The sequence below is a fragment of the Dryas octopetala genome, chromosome 1 (assembly GCF_963921425.1).
Source record: "Dryas octopetala chromosome 1, drDryOcto1.1, whole genome shotgun sequence".
In the NCBI taxonomy this organism is placed as follows: Eukaryota; Viridiplantae; Streptophyta; class Magnoliopsida; order Rosales; family Rosaceae; genus Dryas; species Dryas octopetala.
In genome coordinates this window covers 33510414-33523421 of record NC_141366.1, presented here as the reverse complement: position 1 = coordinate 33523421, position 13008 = coordinate 33510414, and the positions used below count along the sequence as shown (strand labels likewise).

The 13008-nt window shown below is 36.2% G+C and overlaps 1 protein-coding gene across 1 annotated transcript; it reads left to right on the top strand.

Annotated features, from left to right (window-relative positions):
• The first annotated feature begins 2554 nt into the window (after positions 1-2554).
• GLYR1 (glyoxylate reductase 1) lies at positions 2555-12745 on the top strand. Its single transcript, XM_086254029.1, has 8 exons — positions 2555-3021; positions 3967-4077; positions 4152-4253; positions 6668-6769; positions 7441-7556; positions 11522-11600; positions 11669-11839; positions 12457-12745. Exons 1-8 carry the CDS (start codon positions 2917-2919, stop codon positions 12550-12552), a joined length of 882 nt encoding a protein of 293 aa, XP_086110155.1. The 5' UTR covers positions 2555-2916; the 3' UTR covers positions 12553-12745.
• The last annotated feature ends 263 nt before the right edge of the window (positions 12746-13008 follow it).

The window sequence follows — 13008 nt, the reverse complement described above, 5'->3', positions numbered from 1 at the left end:
AATCTCTTCAAACATTAGATCAATGCAATGTGCTGCACACGACGTCCAGTACACATTGTATTTGTTCATTAACTTCTTACCTGCTTTGACAAATGCGGAACCATTGTCGGTCACAACTTGAACAACATTCTCCTCTCCAACCTCCGTGATTACATCCTTCAGTAGCTCATAATATATTTATGATCCTTTATGCAATCTGAAGAATCAACGGACTTAAGGAATACCGACTTCCCTTTTGAGTAGGCCATGAAGTTTATGATAGACAGTTTGGTTGGACCTGTCCAACCATCGCACATGATTGTGCAACCATAAGTTGCCCAATCGGTCTTCAATTTGTTAACATGCTCTTGCATTTCTTGAAACTCCTGGTCCAAAAATTCGGTGCATATCTGATAAGGTGTTGGAGGTTCCACTCCTACTCCTACCTGTTAATATCCTATCACCAAATTTTTGAAATGATGAGATGCTGCTTTTGAAGGAGGAACATTTTCATATATGAAGAACTTGCTGATCAAGCGTTGCATCCCATCTTTGATTGACCCTCTGGAAAAGATATTTTTAACACTCTTTTGGCGTGCTTGAGATGCCTTGTACAAGCTTGGTGCTACTGGAGGTGTTGGTCGTGATTCCCTCATGCTTGATCCTCTTTGCATCTGTGCACCACTACTAGATCGACCCAGAACCTTGTCCTCTATTTGGGACTTTATGTAAGTGTTCCCTCTGTCATTCTGCTGCTTTAGAGGCTCGAAGTGCAGCTCGAAATTCTTTTCGCTCTTGAGGCCTCATAGCATCATTATGATCTTCATCATCATCATCCTCATCATCATCACTCAGCTCAATCTGACCTTGTCCTCGAAGCTCTTCTCTGAGCTCTTCTATCCTTTGTATTTTTTTGCTCTTTTGGTGTTGTTTGTGTTGCATTCCTGCAATGATGAATTGTTTCACTTCTAGTGGGACACTATTGCATCGTTGCACATTGTTTCCAGGATCCAAACCACTAAGGTGGTATTTCAGTTGTGTCACTCCAGCACCCTTCATTACAAGGCCACAATATTTGCATATTGAACCTTGTCTGCTACCCGGTAATGGATCGGCATGATCCCAAGTTGGATCACGTGATCTCCCTCCACTGGCCATTGAATCCTAAATTCCTAATAACAAAAAGACATACACAATAACACAATAACAATAACAATTAACAAGAGAGTTAAATTTCATATTAATATCATATCAGTATATCACCAAGAAATTAATATCATATTAGTTATTAACTTATTACTAATTAGTAATTTCATATCATATTCATATTACCAATTGACAATTCCATATTACTAATTTGTAATTTCATATCATATCACCAATTTCATTTTCATATTACTAATTTCATATTAATTATTAATTTATTACCAACTCCATATTAATTTCACTAATTCTAAATTACCAATTCGGCAATTCCATACATGATACATATTAGATACTATTAACAATTCATACAAATTCCATATTAATTATTAACAAATCATACCAATTCCAATTCCATATTATATCACCACTTTCAACTTCCATATCAATATTTATATATCATACAAATTACACAAATCAAAATCAACCTAAAATTATACAATCAATTCTAAAATTATACGATTAAAGATTCAAAATTAACCCAAAATCATACAAATTATACAAATCAAAATCAACCCAAAATCATACAATTAATTCCAAATCTATATAAATCAACCCAAGATCAATATAATTTATATGTAAACCCAAAATATGATGTTGATGTTAGATAATATTTAAAAGTGGGTAATTGACATATATTTTTACAGTGAGTACTGAAATGAATTTTGAAAAGCCAATTAAGAAGACTATCTTAGATTTTTTTACATATACAGATATACATCATATACTAGTCTATACCGACCAAAGGGGATAACTAGTCTATACAGATATACATCATTTCTTTGAATATTAATAGGTGATAAACTGATAAATGATAATATATTATAATTTATAAGTTTGTAATTAATTGTAAATCTATTAGTCTATTACTCACAGACTTCACAGTCACAAACTGATTTCAGGGTTAAGAGAGAGAAAGGTCGGAGTTGCTGAGAAGACAGAGACGTCCGAGAACAGAAACAGAGAACCGGTGAGAAGAGAGAGAGGCGACTAGCAAGCCGAGAAGACGAAGGAGAGAGGCGAGAGAGCGGCGCTGCAGATCGGGTTTGAGATTGAGAGAAGTGTGCGACGACTGTGCAGATGAGAATGTGAGGCTGTGAGGGATTAAGGGTTAGCTGAGTATTTGAGCGAAATTTCTCTCAAATTCAAAAAATTTGCTGTTAGGGTATTCAAAATTTCGTGAATATTTCGCCGAAATTTTCCTAAAAATTGAAATTTTGCTAAAAATTTTACCGAAAATTTCGAAATTTAAACCTGAATAGCACTGTAGCAGCATTCAGTGGAGTTGACAAAAAGTTGGAAAAAGCGCAAGTGGATAAAAAGATGCAGAAGAGCAACAACGTGGACCACTGCTACTGGGCCGCCTCCCAAAATGGTGGGAACTGACGAGACAAACAGAAGAATCCGAGATGGACGTGGAACGCATCCATCCGTCTAAGAACTGGAGCAAACAAATTCTCACCAAATCAGATAATCAGTGGTAGTAGTACTTGACCCAGAAAAAAAAAAAAAAATGGAGACCTAAAACTAAAAGTTGCTATCTTTGCCTTTTCTTTAGAGCTTCGTCTATTTGTTCGTTCCAGTGATTCTTGATACTAATATTGAGGATGATGAATGGGCGAAAATGATGCTGGTGATTTGTGTTTAAACAAAATAGGAAGTGTATTTTAAATTCTGCTAACTTGGTAATAGAATTTGGTGTGAGAGAGAGAAAGATAAACAGAGACAGAGAAGATGGAGGTAGGGTTTTTGGGGCTGGGAATAATGGGGAAAGCCATGTCCTTGAATCTGCTCCGCCATGGCTTCAAGGTCACCGTTTGGAACAGGACCCTCTCTAAGGTACTAAAACTCTTCTGCTCTATTTATTTATTATTGTTACCAAAGATGCTTCTTTGAATGTTTCTTCATGTTATAATCATCATCCTAGTTCATTGATATTTACCCTATGAATTGGAGACTGAAGTTTCTGGACCACACACATGTATGTAAATATATTTATGTATCTTAGTATGAATGTTTTGTTTTAACCCTTTACCATTAGTAATCTCTCTATCCTGCATTTATTATTGAAAGTTTGTCGCATGACAATTATTGCCTACATTTCTTTGCTTGCATCCTTTCTTGAAGTTGTAGAAAAACATACACTTCTTGTTTACACCTGATCAGTGAGTTAATACTATTAGCATATTTAATGCACAAAGGCCTTGAGAAGGACACTGAAAAGTAGGTAGGTCAAGACAAATCAATTAATTATTTGAGCGTTTAAAACTTGTAAATCAACGTGAGAAGCTTCTCAAAAGAGAAAAACAAGAGAAATTTGGAAAACTAACCCATTTTGGTTCCAATAAAGACTTTTAATCCTTTTTAAAATTTTTTAGAAGTTTGACTATCGAGTAGTACTCGAGCTCCCCTCGAGAAGTGCTCGAACCCCATTGAGTAGTGCTCGAGGGGTGTTCGAGCACTTCTTGAGGGGAGCTCGAGCACTAATCGAGGGTCCAATGTCTAATTTTTTTTAAAAAAGTCTTTAATTGACTCAACTTTGGGTTAATTTTCCAAATTTCTCAATAAACAATGCATTTCCACGTTGCTTATAATTTTGAGAACCAACCTGCTAATTGACCCAACTCAAATTATAGTTGTCATGTATATTTCTGATATTTTCATTCCATGGAAAGCTCTGTGTATTGCTCTCATCTTCTCTGAGAATCTCTGCATGATCAGTAGTAGACCTTTAACTTAGACTAACCTCTATCACATGTTTCGACTTGAACACTTCAATTGTAGTGTTCTGAACTCGTGGAGCATGGTGCCTCTGTTGCAGAGACCCCTGCAGAAGTGGTTAAGAAGTGCAAGTACACCATTGCGATGTTATCTGATCCTTCAGCTGCTCTTTCGGTTGGTATTTTTCACTTTTCGATTTTGACACTTCCTTTACTTGACTTTTACTTATCAAAATGCAAAATACTTAGGTGGTTTTTGGCAAAGATGGCATTCTTGAACAGATTTGCGCGGGGAAAGCTTATGTTGACATGTCTACAGTTGATGCTGATACTTCTTCAAAGATTAGTGAGGTTTGAGTTGCATTCTAATGCTATCCCCTCCTCCTTATTTACTTACCCAGTACTTCATTCCAGTCATCAGATTGTTTCGAACTTAATTGATAGATATTTTAGTGTTGTTTAGGGTGGTCATTATCCTGGAGCTCTCTTTGTTTTAAGAGAACAGAACTAAGATGTTTTTATGCGTATGCCCATGGTAGAATTTCTTAGCCAATAAATCTAAGTTGGAGTTTGAACTTGTATGAGTAGGTTGAAGAATTAATATTTCCAGAAGATTGTCTCATAAGTGGGACAATCCCTAAAGGAGAATTGCTTGTGTACCATGTTAGACTTGAATAAGAAAAGGACCTTATACTTAATGCACATGAAAGACATTTTTGATCTGTGTTTAGTTGACTGATGCAGGATAATTCTGATTCAGCCTGATATGTTTTGCATTTTCATGTATTGTTGATGTAGAGAGGTAGGAAGGTAGGGTAGGTTCTTGACTAAATCTGGATGTAAGGTCAAGAAGTTGCTGGGGTTTAAATATTGTGCTGCTTGGTTTTATAGGCAACAGTTATTATCCATGGCCTTGAATGCTAGAATGAAGTTTAACTTGTAGTGAATTATCACCCTCCCCATGACCTTGTCCTAGATGTATTCTAGAGTTAGAACAATTAGCAAACAATCACAAAATAAGAGCAAAAGTAAAACACAAAGAACACCAAGATTTGTTCTCGAGGTTCGGCGAACTTTGCCTACGTCCCTCTGTGATCCGTAGAGAATCACAGCTGCACTATGTATAGAATTGGATTACAAGAACTTATTGATAAAGCCCTAACCCTATAGCTCACACACAGCCGCACCCCTCTCTCTCTTGTTTCACACTGTTAATCTTTGTATTAACTCTCTATGAGACTTATAGCAGCATATATATAATGCATAGGCTGCCATATACAAGTAGGTTATCAATGGGATTCCTAATCCTAATAGAATTAGGTAATAAACCTATTAGCTAATCCTAATAGAATTAGGTAATAAACCTATTAGCTAATTCTATTCCCTTGTACATATAGGAAAACACTTAGAACTCCTTCCAAAACTAGGAAGGTCTTGTGCAAGACCTCTAGGCTTCCAAATAAACTGTCCCCCACTAGGAAACACCAAACTGCCCCACTGCTGCTCTCTGGTTTTGGGTGACCGGTCAGCAGTTGCCTCTAACTGGTTGGCCAACTTGCTCCGAAAGTCCTATTCTCACTGGAGCTGGGCGACCGGTCGCTCATGAGCTCTGACTGGTCGGCTGAAGCTTCCAGTTTCTGTAGCTTTTCTCGAAACTCCCGACGAGCCATACAAAACATAACTTTATACCGTGAAAAGTTAGGACTGAAAGAAGTAAGGTTCTAAGATGAGGAAAACCAAGAATTACTGGTTTTGCTTTTGTTTTCCTTTTTATTTCCTTGCAGGAATTAACTTATAAGAAAAAAAGAAAAAAACAGAAGAAGAAGACAATCAAAGCATAGTAAGGCTTTAAATTTTAAAAAGTGATGCATGTTCATAGGTTTCAGCACCAATTTCTTACTGAACTTAGGATTCCGAGGCTAGAATAGGCAGTAAGGTTAGAGTGTTATGAAAGATAAATTTAGAGTTGTTAGCCCTTGAGTTAACTTTCTTCATCTCTTATAATATTTCCCAACTTCCATGGAATTTTGTTTGCATAAATTGAAAAAGAAAAATAATTAGTTCAAATATTGGATGCAGCGAAACTTCGGAAGAACGAAACTCGAAATCTCTCAAAAATCTTGAAAATGAGAAAATCTGCAGGAAGTTATTTTTATTAGTATCACTCTTTTACAAGTTCGTGGCAGTACCTTTTCCTGATTGGATGAACTTGTACTTTAGTAAATGGAAAGAGTAAAAGATTTAAACCAGACCACGAAGGCAGTGCTACAGCCAAATTCACTTTACCGGATTATAGCTGACTGTACAAAAGAAATGAGAAAATGAGAAAACATAGACTGAAGGTTTGTTTATTGAAAGGTCCGCCAGGATGGCTCCACATCAATTAAACATATCCCTAGTCAAGGCCTGCACACCGGAACCAGCCTTTGAGTACTTGCAAGGTCCCTAAGATTGTTCCCAAGGCGTGCTTCAACAATTATGCATTAATTTAAGCTTCAGAGGTGCTACTTTGCACTTGCAATACTAAGCGCTTTTGAGTTTTCATTCATCCGTTATCAATATTGCTTTATCCGTTAAATCTCAAAGATGCTTTCCCGTAATTAGTAAAATTGCTTGGAACATGACTTTAATGTTTGTATGATGTTGCTTTTGTTTTTATTATTTTGAATTACATGGTGGGTTTTTCATAAAATGATTTCCAGAAAATGTATAATCAAAAAAGTATCTTTCTACATATTACTAAGATTTGTACCAAATTTCTACAGGCGATTACAGAAAAGGGTGGTTACTTCCTTGAAGCTCCTGTTTCAGGTAGCAAAAAGCCTGCAGAAGATGGTCAACTCGTTATCCTTGCAGCTGGGGAGAAGGTAATATGTTTTATAAATTTAACATTTTTGCAGTTTTGTGCTATACATAGTATTTTTCTGTGAAGTGGTCAACTCGTTATCCTGCCTGATAGGCTTGCATGCATAATATTTTTCTGTTCTGTTGCATTACATTTTGAGATTTTATAGGGAATAAAATCGTTAAACACCTACCTGTACTTGGTTATCAAGTATATATATTTGGTTTCATAATACTTCTTTTATGACATTTGTCCTGGAGTAAAAAGGCTCTGTTATTAGATTTGGGCAGCGGCCTTAGTCTCAGGCTTCCAAAGAGGATATTTCCTGAACTGTGCAAAGTTACAACTTTTACATGCTCAGGACATGGGATTCACATATTTTATTACTTAGGCCCACAAGAAACACCTCAAACTTTATACAGCTTCTTCAATTTAATGAAAGAGAAGTTCAGGCAGGAAAAGATAGTGAAGAAGAAAAAAGAAAGCAATAAACAAAATTAACCATCAGCTTATTACAAGCTCTTTCTCCTGGGGTCAGGGAGTTGCAGAGTTTTGAGTAAGGGATAGGCCACAAATAACTATATCATAGCTTAAGTAAGGAATAGGCTTCCTTTATATGTTTAATCCAGTCTACGGATTATTAATGTTTTTATCAGTAACACTGGTGCAGCATTTCATTGTTTATAAATGTAGGCACTGTATGAGGAAGTGATTCCAGCTTTTAATGTCATGGGAAAGAAGTCTTTCTACCTGGGGCAGGTTGGAAATGGAGCCAAAATGAAACTTGTTGTCAACATGATAATGGGCAGGTAATGGTTACTTTTTGCACAGAAATGATCTTTAATATAACGGACAGTCATTTTCACAGCTCTTTTTGGTAGAAAGAAAGTGAGCAATATTGTTTGTTGGAAAAACAAGTTTGTAGGGGGTGAATTTGCTAGTAGGAATATATAATATGCTGATGTATCAGGTTGATATTGTTCTGGAAGTTCAGAAGCAGGATTCACAATATCAGATATCATACAATATCCTACTGTATTCACAATATTTAATATCATACTGTCTTTAAGGGAAAATATCACACAATATCCAACGCCTATTGCTTTAAAAGAATGCATTAAGTTGTTTAAAAATATTTTCATGTTCATGGAATGAGTTTGTGCATTATGTGATATTTATGTATGTAGTGAATTAAATCCCCTTGTGACCTTGTTCTTTGATGTATTTAGGTTTTGGCAATAGGTATAAGCAGCGCAAAGAAAACAGCAAAAGTAAAAACACATGAGAACACAAGAGATTTATACTGGTTCGGCAGAACTTTTGCCTACTCCAGTTGTGACCTCTCTTGGAGAGAAATCACTGCACTATAGAATTAGATTTAGAGATTACATAGACTTTTGAAACCCTAAAACTAACCCTAACCCACAGCTTCTTCTTTCTCTCCCTATCACTCTGCTCACCCCTTCTGTCTGGTGCTTGAATTGATTAAAAAACAAGGCTTGCCGCAGCCTACGGCATACAAGCAGGTTACAACTGGGAAACCTATTCCTACTAGAATTAGGTAATAGGCCTAATTTCCTAATTCTAAACCTTGTACACCTAGGAAACACTTAGAACTGCTTTCCTTAATGTAGAAAAGTCTTCTTAGCCTTCCTCAAGTTTGCACCCTTCTCGGAATTACCCAAACTGCAACTTACCTGTTTTTGTCATTTTCCAGAAATTTCCGTCGAGCCAAACACAACAATGTATTCTGTAGTAACCTACATAGTGATTTGACAAATTTTTCAGTTTTGGCAAGAGAAGTACAAAATCATAATTTTCAATTGCATTTCTATGATAAATTTTTTCTACCCATGCATTTAAATATAGCAATCATTAAATTATTGAAGTTTCAAATGAGTTCTTACTTCAAGAAGGGATTTTCCTTTTTTTTTTTTTTTTTTTTTTTTTTTTTTAATAAGAAACATACTTTTATTAATAGAAAACAGAAAGTACATCATAGTGGACAAGCTATCTACTTTTGCAGAAACTAAAAAACTTACACAGTAAAGAACAACTAAACAGAACAAAACATAGCAAAAACCATCAAAATCTAGACACCACAGCCTTCCAATCCAGCATAATGATAGCAAAAGAAAAGTCTCTAAACTCTGAAGAAACTGAAGCCCAAAAGGAAGCCCATAATCGGATTCTCTACCACAAAATTTTCCAACTCTAACCCCTTAGCATTTCTCTCCATCCAAACTACCCAAAGTACAGCCATCACAGCATACCTCCCCAATACCACACCCCTCTTCTTTCCTCCTATAAACTGATACCTCTGGGACAGAAGAGCAGCAGAAGAGGTTGGGATTTCCCCAATTCAGATCAGTCTCCTTAAACATTTGCAACTACAAGGACAACACAATTGGACAGCGCAAAAAAAAAATGATCCGCACTCTCGGCATCCTTCTTGTACATCACACACCAATTGACGTAGCGAGATCACGAGAAAGGGTTAAACTAGCATATAGCCCATGAAAAATAAAACTGGAATCCACCAGAAAAAGAGAGAAAAACTCTAAATATTTTATTAAAACTGGAAAACTGATTAAATACAAATCAAGCGAGGCCTTTATATAGGCACCAAACCCTAAACCTACTAGGAAACATAAAGGGAAAGTCTAATTAATAAAGAAAACTAACATGAATCCGAATGGGATAAGAAAACCGAAAATTAGAACTTTCCTAAAAATTTACTAAAACCTAAAAATACGATTTTGATCAGTTTACTATGAGTCTTGTGGATCTCGTCTTTTCCCTTTAGATCGATTATTATTCGCCCAATTATGTCACTTCTACACTAAGATACGCCATCTCAAACTATTCAAAAAAACCACCTTCGGTCTTTTTCGGCAGTGCACAACCTTCTTGATTTTGAATTTCCTAACTTTGAACTCTTTTCTTGACTTTGAATTGCCTTAATGTCTTTAAATATTTGCGTATGAATTGACCCCCTTCTTGTTGTACATCACCAATGAGGAGAAAGACAAAAAGGTCTTCTCCTTTGAGAAGGTGTCCTTGTTACTTTGTTTCAATTTTTACAGAGAAAAAATCAAGTTTTTTGTTGCAATACACTTAATTATAGCAAATTTCGCCACTAATGTATAGCATCCCAACCATGATCATAAAATGTTAAAAATTAAAGTTTCTTTTTTTCTTCTAGAATCCTGTGGTAGAGAAGGTGGAGAAGAGGCTTCAAAACTGGAAAAGAAAGTTCTCTCAGAGAAGGAAGGCTCACTTTAGTCCAAGCGGTATTGGGGAGTGATTGGAAAGTTGGAAAGAGTGACGATGAAATTTTTTGGGAAGGGGTTGAGGAAGGTTAAAAGGATCATTTAATTAGGTGGGAGATAGTTTCTTGAAGCAAGGAAAAAGGGGGATTGAGAGTGGGCAATCTTACAGTGAAGAATAAAGCTTTGCTCGCCAATTGGCTTTGGAGATACCTGCTGGAAACTGAGAGTTTGTTGTTCGCCATAATTAGAAGCAACTATGGAATTTCAGATAATGGGTAAGATGCAAAATCCGTGGGGTTCGAATCAAAGCCCTTGGAAAGATATTTCACAGGGTATGGCGTCTTTCTTGGACACTGTAAGTTTGCAGTGGGAAAAGGGGATTTGGTGAGGTTTGGAAGGATGTTTGGTTGGAGGACAGGCCTTTGGCAGAAAGGTTTCCCATATTATATTTGTTGTCTTAGAGACACAATGCCAAAATTTCCAATTTTGTCTTTGAAGAAACCTGAATGAGATGGATGTGGGTGAATTCTCGGAGCTGATGATGCTTCTAGAGGAAGTACGCTTGTTTTCAGCTAGAGGGGATGTTAGGAAATGGAGTCTTGAGGCCTTGGGGGCGTTCTCATGTAAATTTACAAGAAGTTTCAGTGTAATCAGCCAGAATTCCTCTGTTTCAGCCTTGGAGCAGATTTGGGAAGTCAGAGTTCCCTCTAAGATCAAGGTATTTACATGGGCTTGTGGCAGCACGCGAGAGGGTTAGCACTTGTGATCTAGTCCACAAATAGAGGCCTTATTTGTGTTTTTCCCCACAGTGGTGCATTATGCGCAAAGAAGGAAAACAGTGCGAGGATCATGTTTTTCTTCATTGCCCACTTGCTCTAAAGCTTTGGTGGCGGCTGGTTAAGGTGGCCAATGCAAGTTGGGTTATCCCTAGAGGCTGTTAATACATAAGGCATTGAGAAGAAATAAGAAAGCAAAATATATATGGGGATGTATGGTGTTAGCAATTTTTTGTGTCAGTTGGATGGAGCAAAATAGGACTTTCGAGGACTATAAAGAGTGTAAGAGGAGGAACTCTGCGAGAGGATCAGATTATGGTGAACTTTGTGGGCATCATTATCTTCAAAATTTTGTGGGACTTGTTTCTCTGCTATCATGATAGAGTTGAAAGCTGCTATATGGTAGCGTTTTAGTTAGGGGGTTGCATTATATTTCAGATGTAGTGCTGTTGTGGACACCTTATCCCAAACCCTAAACCCTATCAATTTTAACTGTAGCAAAAGCCTAATTCCTTGGTTTAGTATTACACCGCCTCTCTGCATTGAGCTTTTAGAGAGGTTTTTTCTATATTTAGAATTCTATTTATTATATAAATTTGTAACATAAAGAGAAAAAAAAAAAAACAATAGAATGGAGTTGATTTTATCCCACTATTTTTAATTATTTTGTTTTACCATTTTACCTTTATTGAATAAAGTTGTGTTCTTATGTTGTCTCCATTGCAGTATGATAAATGCATTCTCTGAGGGACTTGTTCTTGCTGGCAGAAGTGGACTGGATCCTCGTGTTCTTCTTGACGTATTGGTGAGTACGAACCCAAATTTTGTTTAACTATTAATGGATCTTTAGCGTTGAAGAGTAAATTCTGGCAGGATCTTGGTGGAATTGCAAATCCAATGTTTCGGATGAAAGGACCCACTATGATTCAGGGCATTCACTCTCCTGCATTTCCCTTGAAACATCAGCAGAAGGACATGAGATTGGCTCTTGCCCTTGGGGATGAAACTGCTGTATCAATGCCAGTAGCTGCTGCTGCTAATGAGGTTGTGCTCTTCATTCTTCCTTGATAACTATCTACAAACTTACAAAGTCAGTCAATAGACTAAAAACACAACCCAAGTCTGCTGCTCTCCCTTTCTAAATTTATTTAAGAGATAATGCTATAGCAATCACATAGAATAGAAGAATTCATAAAGTACTGCGATGAGTTTATGCTTAGAACTAACTGCATTTATATATAGTTGAACATAGATAGTCATGAACTAAAATTTACAATGAGAAGATAGTAGAATAGCATACACAATCTTAAAAATAACTTAATATTTTGGGAAACTTGTAGTTTATGATGCAGCAATGAGATTTTATTAGCAGCTTTCAACTAGAGTACCTAGATTTTGAAATCACCGTAACTAACAATGGAAGGTTGTCCCTGAAACTATTGTCCTTTCTTTTTCACAAGTTCATTGTTTCGACATTTCTTGAGGTGGACATTATTATAATTCAGTATGTGCCATTATGTAATAAATACACGTGTTGTTATTATATTGTTATTTGTTAAAAAAAAAAAAAAAAAAAAAAAAAAAAAAAAACTACTGACATTATTTTATTTGAAGTAGATTGATATAACAGAACTAAAAAAAAATTATATTTATGTCTTTAGGCTTTCAAGATGGCTAGAAGCATGGGGCTTGGGGACCTTGACTTTTCAGCTGTCTATGAGACCGTGAAGGGTCTTGATCCATCTCCAAGCGGCTAACAACTTGAAGCAAAGGATTGGTGTAGAAAAATCGAGTGTTAAATAAACGGGCATTTGTTTCATTACACTCAAAATTTGTTCAAGCTTAACGGACCTCTCCTAGTATGTTCTCTTGAAGAAAATATGAGATATATTTTGTACTCAAGCATTTTTCTTTTATTTTTTTTAAAATTTTTTTATGATTCGGAAAATTTAGGCCACTATTTACTCCACAACTAATCTGGTCCAGATAGAGCTTATTTGAAATAGTAGTTGGAAATTTGGAATGTTTAAGATCCACACAGATGGAGTGACAAAAAAATGACCAAGGAGCGGAAGAAGCGAATGTCTAATATTTGCTAAAATGGAATTTGATTTTCCAAGGGAATTAGCATTAGTAGCGAGCATGTTTGTAAGTACCTTGGAATCACTTTCAAATGTGAGTGGCAATTTTTACATGACATAATAGCATGATTC